At 36.7% G+C, this 17,910-nt stretch overlaps 1 protein-coding gene, 1 long non-coding RNA gene and 1 pseudogene across 2 annotated transcripts; 1 reads left to right on the top strand and 2 right to left on the bottom strand.

Annotated features, from left to right (window-relative positions):
• The first annotated feature begins 788 nt into the window (after nucleotides 1-788).
• Nucleotides 789-1,475, top strand: LOC147486776 (protein FAR1-RELATED SEQUENCE 5-like). Its single transcript, XM_086573849.1, has one exon. It carries the CDS (start codon nucleotides 789-791, stop codon nucleotides 1,473-1,475), a length of 687 nt encoding a protein of 228 aa, XP_086429975.1.
• A 2,618-nt stretch (nucleotides 1,476-4,093) lies between these two features.
• On the bottom strand, nucleotides 4,094-6,783 carry LOC147486775 (uncharacterized). Its single transcript, XR_015203162.1, has 2 exons — nucleotides 5,834-6,783; nucleotides 4,094-5,220 (listed from the first exon to the last, which is right to left on the bottom strand). It is a non-coding gene; the product is annotated as an uncharacterized LOC147486775 (long non-coding RNA).
• Nucleotides 6,784-9,784: 3,001 nt separating this feature from the next.
• On the bottom strand, nucleotides 9,785-12,613 carry LOC147486774 (eukaryotic translation initiation factor-like; annotated as a pseudogene).
• Between the last annotated feature and the right edge of the window lie 5,297 nt (nucleotides 12,614-17,910).

The following is a 17,910-nucleotide window of genomic DNA, read 5'->3' as shown; positions in this document are numbered from 1 at the left end:
TCGATTTTTCAAGTAAGTAGCCCTTCATGGATCTCAAGCATGAAGAATAAGATTCTTTCAAATATACAGAAGTAGTCGATGACTAAAAGGCAAGTCCGACGGCAAGGGGTGTTGTCTAGTATAGAACCAGAACAAGGGCAGAGGGAGTTGTTTTCCAGTAGCAGGTCTTGCAGAGCCTAGTTGTAAGGTCTATAAACCCATAGAGGGGTGGCTGGCTGAGTAGTTTCTCAAATCCCGATAAGGGTGGTGGATGGGAATAGATAAGTAAGGATGCGAGTACATTGTTTCAGACGCTGAATACGTTAAATCACCCACCGAACAATCAAGAAAATTCAGTAGACTCTTTTCTAGGAACTACATTTTGGTCTATTTGCTATTTGCTCAAATTTTAAGTACTACAATAATAAAGCACTTAGCATAAAATATATTGGTGGGATGCCCAGTGTAGGTGTTTGACGTCCATGTCATATGGCTACCACATGAGCAGTCGGATGCTGCATCATTACCCCTGGATCGGGAAGAGCTCGTCCTTGTGATAGGTCCGCGAAACGAGTGTGGTGCTGTCTTGGTGCTTCTTACATGATATTCAATTTTACAGATAAAAAACTATCGCTATATTAGCTTTACATATTGGTCCTGTCATTTTCGGTCATGTAATTATTCTATTCCTACATTGTTTTATGCGTTGCTTGTCGATGTCGACAATTTTTTTTATAATTTCAATTGTTCTGTTATCCGCTTATTCAAACTTGGGTTTGTTATATATTTTTTTTCTAGGTTATATTGAGATGGAAAATGAGGATTTCGAAATTGAGAGTGGGAGTGTAGGTGGGAAACCCAATCACATTTACAATCCCCAAGTATCAAATGATACCAAACCTAGAAAAGAACAGGAGTTTGAATCACTTGATGATGTCTATAGTTTCTACAATAATTATGCCAAAGCCGTTGGATTTAGTGTTCGTAGTTGGTCTGAAAGGAAGAAAGATGGTGAATGTGTAAGAAATGAATATGTGTGTTACAAGCAAGGAAAAAGTTCAGAAATAGCGGACGTTGATACAAAAAGGCGTCGGGGTAATGTAAAAGAAGATTGTAAAGCAAAAGTTGCTGTGACGAAGTCAAACTCTAATACATTTGTTGTTACTATATTTGTTGAAGGGCATTCTAACCCGTTGTCGACCCCGCGAAGAGTACATCTTCTAAGATCTCACCGTGGTGTTTCCAGTGCCCAAAAATGTTTAACACAACAACTTGGCATGGTAAATATACCACAACATCAGCAGTTCAATCTTCTTGGAGTTCAGTCAGGAGGGATAGAAAATATTGGTTTCACACATAAAGATTTAAATAACCAGGAAATGGACAAGCGTAATAAGATGAAAGGCCATGATGGAGATATGCTTTATGCGTTTTTAGAATTGGAACAAGGGAGGAATCCTTCTTTCACTTTTAAAATTGAGACAAACGATGAATAGAGAATTACACGTTGTTTTTGGGCTGATGCAACCTCGAGACGAGCATACAAATTTTATGGAGATGTGGTTATCTTTGATACTACCTACAACACTAATCGATATGGCTTGATTCTTGCACTTCTGTTTGGGGTTAATAATCATAGTCAGACAGTTGTTTTTGCTTGTTCATTTTTATGTGATGAGACCACAGAATCATTTATTTGGTTGTTGAACCAATTTTTAGAAGCTATGCCAGGCAATCCCCCAAAGATGATTATTACAGATCAAGATCCAGCAATGACAAAAGCCATTTCTCAAACTCTTCCAACCACTTTTCACAGGTTTCTTATTTATTTATTTATTTTTATAATTAATTTGCAGACGTTATTTTTTTTATTTGTTTTACATGCTAAAGTTTTAAGTACTCTATCAACAGGTATTGCAGTTGGCACATACTGATGAAATTTTCAATGAAAATAGATTCAGTTATATATAGTAAGTACTACACTGAGTTTTCAAACTGCATTTGGGGATCTGAGATGAAAGATGAGTTTGACTTGAAGTGGAATGGTATTCTTCAGAGGAGTGGTTTACATGAGAACAAGTGGTTGGAGTCAATGTACGAAATCCGATCACAATGGGTGCCCGCACATGTGAATCACATCTTCTCTGCAGGTATGTCAAGTAGTCAACGAGCGGAAAGTGCTCATTCATTTTTCAAAATGTATGTTTCAAAAGAAAATTCTCTGGTAGATTTTATGGTTCAGTTTGGTAGGGGACTTGTGCGCCAACGTCATGAAAAATTAATGGTAGATAACAAAGATATGATTGAGAAACCAAAAATGAAAATGCCCCATAGCTTTTTGGTACACATGGTTGATGTTTATACACATGAGTTATTCTTTAAATTTCAAGATGAGTTATGGGAGAGCTTGAATTATAGATTTGTACTTGTTAGTGAGAATGAAAAGTGTTGCGTTTATAAGGTTCATAGAAAAATGGCGGCCGAAAAGTCTAGAGTCTTGGGGAAATTTCTTATCAAAAAGATCTAGATTTTGCTTCATGCACTTGTAAAAAGTTGAGAGCTTAGGGGTCCCTTTGTAGGCATATTTTAGCTTATTTGAATAAGATGTATGATTTTGATAAGTTCTTTGAATCAATACATTTTGAAGAGATGGTGTAAAACTGCAAAAGTCGTGGGCATTGATGATGATGGTGGAATAGAGGTTCAAGATGATAAATTATACATCATGAAGCGGAATGAATTGATTCAAATGTCAACACTTGTAGTTGATAAATCCCTCGAAAGTGAAGAAGTAACTAAAGTGTTTACAGATGCTTTAAGTGGTGCACTTGAAAAAATTAGTAAGTTGGTTGGTTGTGATACAAGTGTAGCAACACCACATGAGAAAAGTAGTTAAGTGTTTGGTTGTGATACAAGTGTAGGAGTTTTTGGAGCAAAGAGTTCTAATTTGGCAATTAATTATCATGAACCGAGTCAAGCAAGACCAAAAGGATGTGGAAAAAGACTTAAAGGAGATAAAGAAAAAGCACTCAAAAAGGCACAAAAATATAAAAAGAGACGGTGCAATGGATGTAACAAGGTTGGAATGTCACACGATAAAAGGAATTGTCCGGAGCTTAAGAAGAAGGGTAAAGAAGAGCTAAACAATGAAGAAGAGCTAAACAATGGGTAAGAAATGCAAATTTTTTCTTCCTTTCTTTTTATTCCTATTAAAGTATTCACAAATTATTTTCTTATGTTAATTGATTTGCAGTGAAAAAACTTGCTTGTACGACGAGGACGCAACTTTGGGTTCTACCACAGATGATGATTCTTATTCATCTTCGGGTAAATATACATTTTTAATTTTTTTTTATGTATGTTTATTGTATTTTCATAGCTTTGAATATTCATATGTTTTTGTGTAGGAATGTCGCTTGATTAAAAAAGTTGCAGAGTAGTGTTAGCTTACACTGGAGCTAGTAGTCCAAGGTCTGTCATGTATCACAAACTTCTGGTCTGCAAGGGTGTCAGAAGCTACAACTACTGAAGGTGGAAGTGGCCTCGGATTCTATGAGGGCTGTTGATATCTTGAAGAAACAAGAAAGGGAATTATGGGACTGCAGAATGATCATACGTTACATATTGCTGTTAACATTTCTTTATTTTTTGTAATCCAACGTATTTACTACAAACATTTCAACCACTTTATACTTTATACGTTACATACTTAATGAATTTACATAAACCTCCCTAGTTCCATCTATGTGTAACACTAGATTTAGTTTCTGTTATCTGTGGTAGTAACCGTAGTATATATTGCTTTGAGAAGTTGACAAATGTTTTAATGTTGGATATACTACGTGGTTGGAGAGCTATGTTCGACCGAAGAGCCAAACGTTTGGGAAAGTTTATGTAAAACTCGAATTTGTGAAGGTATTGGAAGCGTGTATGGTAGAATCAACTTTTTCTAATAGTCGGGGTTTCCATCGTTTCAATCTTACTCTTAAAGTGAGCGATAAGGACGAGTGAAAGTGTAAGATCTTCAAAACAAGCGTGGGGAGGTATTTTTTCATGAGGTCAACAGAGAATCGGCACATCAATATTCAGCAAGTTTTTTCAAGGCAACGAGGAGTACTTAGTTTGGGCCCTTCATATATCAGTAACAAACTACAGAGAGTGCACACTGCATAACCATTGGCTAATTTAGGACAGTTTTAAAACGTAGTATCACAACAAGAACTTAAGCACTGACACAGACATTCACACACCAACATTATACAAGAACTTAAACACTGACATAGACATTCACACACCAACATTATACATAAATCATCGGTGTTTGAAGTGCGGTGTGGTGTATAGCTTTTGTAGTTGTTGTTGCCGCTGCTTTGGCGGTTCTTGCTGTTGTCATCGCCGTCTTCATTGAAACAAAGCTCCATGTAGATAGAACACAGGATACAGACAAACATTTTTCCCTGCTTTACCAAAAAACACTTCCAATCACTAGACTAATCACTACCTCCAAATCCAAAAACTTTACAAGCTGTTAACTGAATTGACCCTCCAATCTACAGCTGACAAAAATTTGCACATCCATACAAAGGACTACAGTTAGAGGATGACTAGGGATGATGCAAGCACCTCCAGTCCTTGTTTGAGCCTGCTGTGAAGATCTATGGGAATTAATGTTGTTGGAAATGAGTATCTGGAGTTGCTGAGAAACACTAAAAGGTGGCGCTGTATGTGGTGGTGGTGATGCAGCTTGAACCGATTGAGTTGGCCGAACCATATACTTGCTAAGAGCAGCAGAATAAGCCTGACCAGATAGAGCTCCTCTCATTCGACCAGCAGGCCTCCAGTTCTGATCTGATGGCAATGCGTTCAAGACATTAGATCTTGCAACATGTGCTGTATTTACCCCCTTATGCCCGTCGAGAATCATTGGAAAAGATGATCCAGGTGCTTGGAGTTGAACAGGTACGGCGGGTGGTGATCTTGTAACATGGGCAGAACGGTTAGCTGCGGCTCTAAGACGATTATGCAAGTTACTTGCACCTCCCACTTCCTGACCACCAACACCTAGTGGTCCTCCTTGATGAACTTGCAGGGGATGATAATGAGAAGATGTATGTACTGCTGCTGGTGGCGGAAGCCCAGAAGAATCTTTGTAAGAACCTGGAACTTGACTCGGGGCTGATAAAGGCCAACAACCTGTTGCAATGGACTTGGAATGTACGGGCGGCCTTGATGATCCCAATTCTGCCAACAAAACCCAAGTATTCTATAAATTGCAGTAGAACACATCTCAATGCATATATCAAACAAAGAAAATAATTAACATCTTTCGAGTAGCAGATAATTTACAACATCCTTACCGAAGAATTGCTATAAAAACAAGACTGAAGTCATTCAGCCCTGCTAAATATAAATGTGTATTCATATATGACAAGCTGGTAACAATGTGACTACCAGTACATGTTTTTTTACTCATACGTTTGAACTTAGCACTCCGAAATGTATTCATTCTATTATTAGGCCAAATGTTCTGAAGAGCTTCTGTAGATCTCCTCAGCGCGAGAAGTTGTCACATAAACTGCATTTCGCAGCGAGCTGTGGGTTCTTCCATAAAATAGATAGACAAATATTCCAATAATCATCCAGATGGAAACACGAATCCATGTGCCAGCTCTGAGTTTAGGATAAATGTTTTAGAAGTTTACATGTGATTAGACCTTACTGACTGGTAGGGTACAACACGGTACTAAATCCAAAACATTCACGGAAAATGAAGGACGCTTGCTAGTCTACATGAAGAGAAGAAAATAAATTAAAACAACACACGACCGGAGAATAGAAAGTACTCACAACTCACCCAAGATTCTATACGGACTTGAGCGGACTTACCAAAAGAATGGGTTTCTCTTAAAGATTCCTTACAAAGTGGTGATTATATTTACTCTCTCTCTCTCTAGTAGATTTTTTACGCAGGTTTTAAACCATTCTTCAGTTCTTCTCCAACATTTCGTCTCTCCAGTCCCCACACCATATCAAATCCTTCTCTCCCAACAATATCATTTGGATTAGCAATAACTTTAGTGTCATTTGGGAAAATGAAATCAAATACCGAAAATTTTAATCGTGGTGTTCTTTTAGTTTAATAAAAATATTTGAGAAATTGAGTGGTGTTGAATCCGTGCGGAAGAACAAACTTGTTTCTGTGATTATTATCTTCAATAACACCAGCAAAGAATTATTGTGCTGGAGATAGTGCTTTGACACCACCAATTTAGAAGCAGAAGACTTGGGCTTTGATTCTTCTTATGCGATGAACATCATATATAGTCTTCAATATGTTTGTCTACATTCAAAATTCAATAGGATTACAAGTTCTTTTTTTTTTTTTTTTTTTTTTTTGGTAAACAAGATGAGATAATCAACCAGATGAGAAATCATCTTACTTATTAGCCTTTGATGAGCAAGTGGTAATCAACCAAAACAAATATGAAGAAGAAATGGAGACAAAACCAATTTCAAGAAGGAAAACTATATTTTTTTTTCTCTCTCCTTTACTGAGTAGTGAGCACAATTTGGATTTGTGAAATTATTTGGATGAGAAATTCGAATTTCAACAATTGAAGATTCAGTAAGTATTAATGTGATAGGGAGATAGAACTTGCAGAGAAAAGGAGAGGACGAGACGAGGAGAGAGAGTTTTCTCACCTTTCTAGATTTCATACGAGACAAGATTTTCTCAGCTTTTAGTTTTGACTATATCTGGGACCCACTTTTCACTCAAATGTGAGAAACCAATTCTTTAGGTAAGTCCGCTCAAGTCCGTATAGAATGAGTCCGCTTAAGAGCCGACCTCTATATATATATATATAGCCATTTGGCCCGGCCTATGGCCAGACTTGCTACATAGATAGTTAAAGACTCAAAAGCCTAAAATCCACTTGAATAAATAATATATTTATATTAATAGAACATGATGATGTGGCTTCTTGGGAGCATTCTCAATTACTCAGTATTAATGACCAATAAAACAAAAATATATATATAATAAATAAATAAACTAACTCCCAAAATAGCATTTCATCTAAAACAAAATCAATCTACCTAGACAAAAAGAGGTATTTTGTGGCTTCAATAAGGGTCTTGTCCAACCATATCTACCCCCTAAATCAGCTTTGAGATTTTACCTCCCTAAATTTTCTATAATCTTCGGCTAGCTGTTGTAGACTGTAATAGGGTACCTGACTTCCATCTAGCAATTAGAACAAAAGACATTTTCTAACCACTAAAGGCAAGCATCTTAGGCTTGAAATATGTTTCGGTCCATAACTTGCACTAATTTTTGCATAACAACATTCTCCATTCTTGTATACTGTAAAAAACAAATATTAGATACAAAAGTGGGTTGAAAACTTGAAGCCAACTGAAGGAAAGCATGCTACCAGTGCATACGTTCCTAAAAGTCTAAAGAATTAAAATGTAAATATTATATTTTTATAGCTACCAACTCACCTCCATTGCTATTGAAGAAGGTGTGAGACCCGATACTCAACATTTATGTCCTCATAAAGAGTAATAGATGTAAAGCATCACAAAGATGATGAAACTTGATGAAAACCATTGTTCATTCAAATAAATTCTCTTTCGGGTGATCGCGTTAACGATATGTGCAGTTTGTGCACTCTTCTTTTCCTGTTTACATGTGACCCTCCCAAGTAAAAGATTAGCGCTTGCTTGATTTGAGAGTAAGAATGTTCAGAGAGGCTTTGAATGTGTTTTCTTGTGTCATTAGAACATTTACACGAAACGTTTCTCAGAGTTTTCTTCGCCTCATTTTTCACATGGATATAGTAGGATTTGAGTTGCAAACTACTAACTAAATAATGATTACATCATTAAATTCGTATCTTAAAAGCACACATATTATTGATCTTTGGGATCAATTAGGTTCAATCCTTCACTGATCAAGACTCAACTAACTGTGAAGGAAACTTAAGTATCTTAGTTTGACTAAGCATTTTATCTCCACTGAAAATGGCCAAAGAAAGGTTCAACAACTAAAGAGACGGAGAAGAATAAATCTGCACACCCAAATGACCAGTACATCAATAATCTTTCACTAATATCGGTTCGGAAGAGGTGAGCTTCCCACAATCAAAGTCAGATTTCTTGAGTAACAAACCAGCTAGAGGTACGGCGACAAAAACTTGTCTCTAAAGAAGTTCATGATCTTCCCATTGCTCTGTTGTAACATACCGACAATATAAGATGTAGCAATGAGCTCAAAACTTCCCCACTTTTTTTTCTCAGCAAACTTCTTAATACCTTTCCTGATCTTCTTATATTCTTCTTCATCATCTGTTTTTTCTTCAGTTTGCTTTCTCAGAAAGACATCTTGCTAAAACAACACCATCTTCTAAGGCCGCACAACCCCCTTGGCCAATATCAGGAATCATAGGATGCAAAGCATCCCCTGCTACACATACATTTTCTTTGTAGATAGCACTTGGCCATAGTACATTCAATGGTTGCCCGGATCTTAATGGAGCTGAGATAATGCTTTCCAAACCGGTTTTTTCTATGACACCCAGTACTTCTTTGGGAACTTTACCAAGATTTTGTAGCACGAATTGTTTTATTTGGCTAAGGTCATTGAACCTTGGTAATAATTGTGATGATTTCCTTTTTTTTATTGTCAAAGCTTTCTTCTCTTCTTTGTTGTTAATATCATATCTTTCCAACTGCTTTTCTCCTTTTCTTTCATCTCTTTAATTGTTTCCTTCAACTCAAAGATCTTGTCTTTGTTTTCTTTGTCTTGAATCATACAATCTAGCATAACGTTTTTGAGGGTGTCAAACTAAATTTGTTTTTTTTCAACTTCTTTTCTTTTCTTCAAGAATTCTTTGAAATTGAAGTCTTCAATTTCTATTTCACGTTTATCTTTTATAAATTTTATTGCATTAAAAGCAGCCGAATTTTGTGCCTTTTCTAAAGAATATGTAGGGCTTCCAGAGAATTCTTTAACTATGACGTCTTCATTGTTAAAGAATATGTCTTTTGGTACCTGTACTGTTACATTGCTAATTACTACCTTGAGAATGCAACATCATTATCCAATGTATTCATTGATCTCGACTATTCAAGGGGTAAATTGGATGACAGACATTCTCTACTTGCTATAAGTCTATATGAAAACTAACCTTGCTAGACTTAAATGAAGTCTGCTAATACATCATATTAAATTGAATAATTCATATCTAAATCAATTTGAGATGATATTTATAATCGTTTAAACTGGTTTATATACATAAAATCACCAAATAGGATCTTGTAAAGCTTTCTAATAATTAAAAAGAGTGATTAAAAGAGTTGTGCTTCTACGCACGAGAGAACTCCCATGAGAACAATTTGTTCTTCTTTGTTTGATTAAAAAATGTGTTCTCTGTTGGGGTTGCAATACATTTCGGGGCTCCAGTAACTAAAATACTTGTCATGTAGTTCTTTCTAATGGCATTTAAATCCCATCGAATGATGTATTTTATTAAACCCATCTGATGGATCTATTCTGAGTATGAACATTTATTTCGAAATTGCAACATACCTTTTTCTTATTGTCTACTCAACATGCCATTCTTGAAATCTTAAACAATATCAACTTCTCAAAATTATTTATTCAATCAGATATGAGCTACACAAATCATCAGCTAGGAGGGCATATTTGATGGCAGATACGGAAACCATATGTAACAATGCACCACTGCCTCACTGAAGATGGTTTACTCTAGGATGTATGTTTACAGGTGCACCATCAGAGAGATTCATTTAAAAAGCCTTAATTTTACAACATCCGAGTGGAATTCCGTAGCATTCAGTTCGAGCTTTCAGCTCCTCCACACATTGTAGAGCTTCATATAGAATGCGAATGCCAAAGTATTTCTTGAGAAGAGAGACTGTTTTCTTACGAAGTTCATCTGGGTTTATTTTTGCAACTGGAGCTGGTCGTTTCTCTGCCGGCAATAAAGGTGCTACTGAAGTGACAGGCTTAGTAGGAGGACTGTATGCTACATGATCAATAGTAGTAGCTATATTGGAAGGACTACCAGGCGAACCTGCACCACTACCTTGCAACAATAGACTTGTTCTCCCAATTATTACGCCACCACAACCCTGAGTTAGAAGCTTTGAGTTGACGGTTGTTGGCTTGTTGGTAAAGGGAGCCTGGACACGCACAACAGACTGCATAGCTGAAAGATCACCCCTTGGCATCGAACGACTGCGCTGGACCTCCCAATTGTCATTATTATCAATTCCTGGCATCCTGGGCATCTTCCTCGCTCTAGGCATTCCTGGCATTATACCCCCTGCGCCAGGTCGGTTGGGGAAACCCCTGGGCTCAAACCCCCAATTGCATCCACGCCAGTACCACAATTAACCCTCATGCTAGCGGTTGCACCTAGACGCAACCCAAGAGTACGTCTTTTCTGTGTCCGAATGAATTTCAGTGATGGTCTTAGCTTTGATATGTCAAAACAAATTGGGGAGAATAAGTAAAGAAAGATGGACTCAAGTATGTAAGACTTTCATGAAGAAAGGGAATTGAGGAAGTATACCTCCTTGTGGCTGGGGACCCACTTGTTTGCTCACAGATTTAGAACATCACGAACCATGAATTTCAGCCGTTGTGCCAGTTGGGGGTGCGTGGTGAGATCCTTCATTCGGTTGAAGTAGGCATCATTAACACGCCGAGACTTGGGGCTTTCATCCAGCTGCTTGCCAATGGTGTTGAGAAACTGACACAGTCTCAACATTTCCCTCATCCAACAAATCTTAGGATCTTGTCCCAACAACTCCTGTAATCAATCATCAGAACAGCTTAAGAAACTTACACATAAAACACAGCATAAAAAAATAAAAAAATAAAAAAATAAAAAAATAAAAAAATAAAAAATTAAAAAATAAAATGGAAAAAGGGGAGTTTAAAATGTAGAGGGTTTTGATAACAACCTGAACAATGTGGTGTATAATCTTCTCGGGCACCATCTTACGTTTTAAAAGTTCACCTATATGACATGACGGATGTTTCCAAGAGTCTTGCACTTCGATTTTCAGCACCTTCAAATGCTTCTTGACAATTATTCAAGAGGACACTCTTGAAAGTTATATCCTTCTCACCGGGCTCATCGAAGGGAATGGAGAAAACTTCGCGAAAATGAAAGGGTCTTACCGATAGATAAGACGCTCCCATTCCTCGAGTCAGATCAATGTAGAGATGTCTCCCTAAAATGTTGACTTGAACTCGATGTATAAGGTGAGTACCGTCATTGCCCATAATGACACTTTGCAATCTCGTGAAATCTAGTAAAACAACACGAAAAAAACAAAAGCAACTTAAATGAGCTAGAAAACCAAGTGCAGATAATGTAAACCAGGCAATGTTGTGTAATAGCCAAGTGGGTGTTCATACTTAGAATTTTCAGATTTTCCCATATCTCAATCTTCTCCAAAGATGTCAGTGTATCCTTTTCTAGCTTTAATCTATCAGTCAACTGTGAATGATCTAATTCATCAGATACCCGATTCCACAAATAGTACATAGCATAAGGTAACGTTGTCAAATCAACTATTCTCTGAATGCTCTCAAAATGAGCTTGCAGCCTATCAAACCAAAAACAACAAATAAATTTCACTACTAAACAAAATGAAACTTTAAAAAAAGTCCAAGAGTGTTATACCGAAACAAAATGTGTCGTCGTGACTCGTGAAGCTTCAACAAACGAAACTCTTCGGAGTAACAAACGTTTGGATTTATATTCAGTAAAGAAAGTCTAGTGTAATAATCATCATCATGTATCAGTCCAAATGCATAAAGACAAATAATACATGAATAGGATCACCCACGAAACTCTCACAACCGACAAACCGCTTTATCTTTACATGCATATTTTTTTTTCTATCTACTAAGAGCCGTTTCTCTCTTATTTAGTCTTGGATGATCACCGCCTTTTAGTGATATATAATGTATGCGTTTAGGTTTAATTACCAACAATAACCAAAACAAAAGTAAAGTCCTCTCCGGCCTCCACTTACTTAATGTCGCCTTCCTTGTGCATAAACTTCCAACGGCTTCCTTCCAATACATGCGAACCTCATGAACGAAATGTATCCATGCTATTCACAGTCATTCCAAAAGAAAAGTCACCAACTCTAATTATCACAAAGCCCTCTGCTCTGCTTGGACCCCAACAACGACCACACAATGTTAATTCTAGTCTTCATTTGTGCATCATCGATAACACTTATTCATATATGTACACATTTATCAGTTCTTGGATATATCTTCCAAATTCGGCTTCCCGTCCCTTCTTCATTGATTATCTTCATAGAGTGCACCGATACACACACGCACACATACACATAAATCCATATATATATATGTTTAGGGACTTGAAACAACTATCTTGCTTGCTCATCATCTTCATTTCTCTACCTGCTTCATGCATATAAATTATATATAGGCAGCTAGCTAGCTCACCAAATTTCCCCTTATCCTTCAATTCCCCAAAGAATCCAAGTACCCGGCCATGTCTCGCAGTGTTGCATATTTCTTTTTGGCTTCGGCTGTCTTGTTTCTCTTCATCATAGCTTTGCTACCGCAACTCGACCGAAAGTAACATTGGATGGAAGGTGGACATAATAAGAAGGAATCTCTTGAACAATGGCCCGGTCGCACACACCTCAAATGGGGTAACTTTATAAAAAGTCCAAGAGTGTTATTAACTAACTGTGCTTTATATCACTTCTTCTGTATATGGATTTATATACTTTCACGCGAGTCGGCATAAAGCTTCTTTCACGATCTACAACAATGGTAGTCTGTAAATTTGTTCCGCTACAGGTTAATGGAGAAGCTCTATTGGAAGCGATGCCAATCTGTGGTGTTCATATCGGTTTCTCATACATGATACAATTGATAATATACTGATGGAGAGACTCGGATTAAGTAGCATTTTACTAAGAGAAAAAGGTAAAGAGCTTAATCGAGAATACATTGAAATCGATACATTGGTAATTGAAGCCAATCGGTCTCTATTGGTCAAGATCGGATCTGAATTTTGAATTGGACCGGGGTTCTTCTTGAAAGCGAGAATTTGTAGTTTTGAAACATGTGAGTCAAATGATCTTGAACTAATTAAATTATAGTTTAAGACTTTAATTTCTAAAATTAAGTCTACTGGGTCTCATAACATGCAATACCATTACCCACTGAATTTGCAAAGAAAGGCATCATAGGTTGGATTGCACTCCAAACATCGGTACCGTTACAAGCGATGCAAACATACCTTTGTTTTACTGCGGTAAACTTCTGAAACCATGAATTGAGTTTTCATGATAGTACTTCGCATGATATTATAGTATCTCAATTACTTTCTTACTTCAAAGAGAATTTAAAGTATAAGCTTTGTCATCAAAGAAGCAATGTCTTGTTTGAAGTTGAGAATTCCACACCCATTCGAAAAGCATGGTGAAGATTGCGATTCTCCGAGCTTGACCACAAATCGGGGACTTCTAATGGAGGTCGTGGCACTTGAAAAAGTTAAGTTGCAAGCTGAGCAAGATGAAAATGATGGAGAGGCCAAGTACATAGATCACATGATTTGTCTTGTCACACTCATGCACGACCTTCTTGTGAAAATAAAACGGACCCGAGCACTACTTCGGTTCAATTCCTCCCGATTTCTCTTGTCCTCTCTCCCTTGAACTCATGAGAGATCCAAGTAATAGTTGCCTCTGGACAAACTTATGAGAGGACTTACATAAGAAAATGGCTTGATCTTGGTCTCACGGTTTGCCCCAAGACCCGCCAGACTCTGTCTCACACAAATCTTATCCCCAATTACACTGTAAAGGCTTTGATTGCAAACTGGTGTGAGACAAACAATGTGAATATTCCTGATCCTGTCAAGTCTATGAACTTAAATCAGACTATGAACACTGTATAACTAAGATATGCATATCTTATGGGCATAATTTAAAAAACAGAAGATTGCATAAAGCACACGTATCATTCAAAAAATTAAGTAAATGGAAAATATCAAAAGCATAATACTACCACGATATGCAAAAGACGAACTTCAGATCAGATGGTTTGAGCTTCCGAACTGCTTCATATTTCACAATGGTAAGACATTTTTTCCTCTTAGGTTCCTTCATGGTTGCACCTTTTGAAGTTTTCTGCATAGGAATGCAGCCTATTGAGAAAGACTGAAAGAGTAGTACCTAATCCCTTTGATTGGTCGGGTTTCCGTTTCCACCTCCAATATGTCTTCAATCTAGAGCACCGATTTATTGTTTGTTTTATCATCAAATAGGTTGAACAGTTTCTTTTAATGTTTACTCCCACGGTCCCGTCGCCGATGTACTTGAACAATCAATGGGAATAGCAAGTATCTTTAGCGATGGAAATGAGCTCGCTTTAGAAGAACATCACGCCAAAACCTAAAAGCGATCTCCCCGAGAAGCCCGATGGAAGAGACCAATTTAAAATCCTCTAAGACTGGTTCCGGATCCTACGGCCAGCTCAAATGAGAAACCCGTACAACTTGACTTATTGGCAAAGAAGCGGTTGTCCCTTCCAAACAACGGTGCGTGCATTTTTCACATGCTAAGGCACGAATCGCGTACTGCCTTCTTTTTACCTTTCTAATTAAACTATTACTTGGAAGTTCGCGACTCTTGTCTTTTCGATAGTTTAAGTGTTAAGTTTTAGGCTTAAAAATCAAAGCAGATTTGGAATGAAGTCTAGTTTATATCTGAAACATGAATTAAGAAATTGGCATCACACAAAAATTGGTCACTTTCGGTTCCGTATTGTCTAAGAACACTTCGTTTGAAGAAATTAGTAACAATGGGGTATGGTTCAAGCTCCCTCTAAATCCAAAAGCCTCTGTCTATGTCCATTATAAAGCTTATACAAAACATACCCACTCCCTAAAAAGTCCTACACACAAAGAAATGAATAAAGCTACAAAACGGTAATAAGTTATATCGAAAAACAATATATAAAATGAAAATTACCTAATGGAAATTACCTCTAAAAAAAGCTTGTCACAAATCTTCTCTCATATGATGTTGTAGTGAACATACTTTCACGTCTGCCCATTACAACTCTCATTCGAATCAAGTACACTTGTAAACTATGGCTAGATATTATCACCGATGATCCTTTGTTTCCTGAGTTGCACTTTTCGCTTGGTGTCAAGAATCCTGGTCATGTATATGGAATTCGAGGTAATCTATGTTTTGTCGAAAAGCCAAAAGATACAACCGTTGGCATAAAACTCCATGATGTGTGGCCAACAAACAAAAACCAAAAATATTACTTGCAAAACGATTGTTACCTTTCTACATGTCGTAGTTTGATGTGTTATCTTACCATGAGAGATAAGTTTATTCACATATGCAATCCAATTACTCAGAATCACATTAAAAGTACCCATCCCGTGAGCGGTAGGATCTCCCGTGAGGATATTTAAAGCCGGCTATGCTCCACAGAGCAAGAAATATAAATACGTCACGGTTTTATCTGAGAAAACTAAACAACAGTTTGACCGCAATGTTTTCACTTTGGGTGGTGAATCTTGGAGAGTTGGAGCATGTTCCATATCCTCCTCGCCTTGGGCCTGTTTCTTGTAATGGAGTTTTATATTGGTCACGGACTCAAAGTTGGACCGTATTTTGTTCTTTCCTTCCGACCTTGAGGCGAAGAATTCCAAAAAGGAGGGTTTTTTCCTCTTGGTACCACCTATGATAGAATTGTGGGGTTAAGTATCTCGTTGTACTTTCGGAGAGAATGTATCTTTGGTGCGAGATCTCCCACCGATTATCTGGAAGTGTGGACACCGATGGATGAAAAGAATAACATTTGGGTCAAGAAATATCATCTTAAGTAGAACTCCTAAGTTGAGCCATCTTGGTTTCAAGTTATCCGGGCTTTGGATGAACGGGGATCTATATGGGATGAGAACAATCAAGAAGAAAGATGGCACCATCATTGAAGAGACTTTATTCGCATAACGCAGAAGTCGAGAAATACACCGCCATTAAGCTCCCTACCCTTCATGAAGAACATGAATGCAGAAAACATTTTACCTTCCCTAGTCCTGAATCATGTTGGAAGTCTAATACACCCTGTTCCTCTTGTATGGTTTTTGGTGATGTGTTGAGAAAAGACTCTTTCATGGTTGCTTTCATTCTTAAGGTCGGACTCACAGCACCATATTGGGGGTCTGGATTAATTCCTTTTGTTTAATAAAAGAGATAAGATTTAAGAAAAGAGATAAGATTTAAGAAAAAGGTTTTTATTTATTTTGGGTTACCCCCGAACAATTGAAATCACCAAAAAAGAGCGTAGAATTGATTTTTTGAAGAAAAATCTGATGTGTCAGTTTGAGAGAAAAAAAGAGGGGCGACGGGTCAACGTGGGTCAGTGTAGCATTCATTTATTTGGCTCTCCTTTTATATATATATATGAGTGTATATATATCATTTATTTGGCTCTCCTTTTATATATATATATATATATATATAAATTATATTTATTTAATTATTTCCACGGCTTGTCTCTCAATTTGCCTATTGATTTCTATATATCTCGCACTAATAAGAGGAGTTTTATACTTGTATACATTCCCACGTTAACCTCACTAACAATTTCTTGATATTTTAATCCCAAGAAAAAAAATGTGTTTTTTTCCCAAACAATTTAATTTGTGAAACAGCATTGTGGGCTGTCTAACTGCATTTTTACTTGCGCAAGATTAATATAGTTTCCTATGACTTCCAGGAAATGGTAAGAAAATGTTACAACCTGAATATGCTCCTAGGAAATAACAACTTTTAAAACCATAGAATAACTAATGTACTATTCCAGCTAAGTAATTGGTCTGCAAATATATGCCCAAAAACATATCAAGCACCTCTAGCTAGTACACAATTACAAAAGGAAAAAAAAACATGTTGCAAATACAACCATTTCTACAAATTTAAGAAAAAAGTTCAATCAAAGGTTTACTTAAGAGTTCACATACGCATCAATGTGTTTGGATCATAATCAATATCATGGCCGAAAACCAAAAGTAATATTGAAACAATTTTATTGATAGATAAAGCTCAGTCAAAGAAATCCATGATCAGCAACTTCTAAAGATCCAATAATACAGCAAAGAAAATCAAAACACACAACCCTGAACTACAAATATAAATGTCATAAAAAATTGAGCAACAAAGAGGCCAAAACGATGCCGACACTAACTAAGTTTGATATTACAACTTAAGGAAAACAACAGTCGTGTATTAACATGTGTAACGCTTTAGCACGTACACAGAATTATCTATCATAACACATATTTTACAAATGAAAATTTCGACAGAGTCTCCTTTGTATTTTCAATATTAAATCATAAAAAATCTGTCATATCTAGAAATCATTAAACCTGTCATATGACCAGAAGAACCAAAGTAACAACATCGAACCAAAGTAACAACATCCCAAAGGTTCTAAACTACTATACATATAAAAAGTTGCACAGTTATTTATATACAAACTGCTCAACTCAACTCAAAAGACAAAGAGAGAGGTGTTTGCAAAAGTCCAAACAACTATAATATCAAAGGCAGTAGGTAAAGGGACAAAATCCATCTGCACCAACCATAAAAATATGTCCTCCTATACATTATTTGTGGAAGAACCTACATAAATCCAAAGAACAAAATTAGGCATGATAACGACATTAGATATTCATTTATGAGAAATATAAAACATTATGATGAAGTGAATTTGCAAACAATATAAATAGAAATAAAGGTAGAGAGATGAATACTACATACCAAGATAAAAACAATAAATTAACATTTGAACGATTAGATTTTCTTAGAACA

Source organism: Coptis chinensis, chromosome 7, assembly GCF_015680905.1.
Source record: "Coptis chinensis isolate HL-2020 chromosome 7, ASM1568090v1, whole genome shotgun sequence".
Classification (NCBI taxonomy): Eukaryota; Viridiplantae; Streptophyta; class Magnoliopsida; order Ranunculales; family Ranunculaceae; genus Coptis; species Coptis chinensis.
The sequence above is the reverse complement of the archived record's forward strand: the minus strand, read 5'-3'. Positions and strand labels throughout refer to the sequence as shown.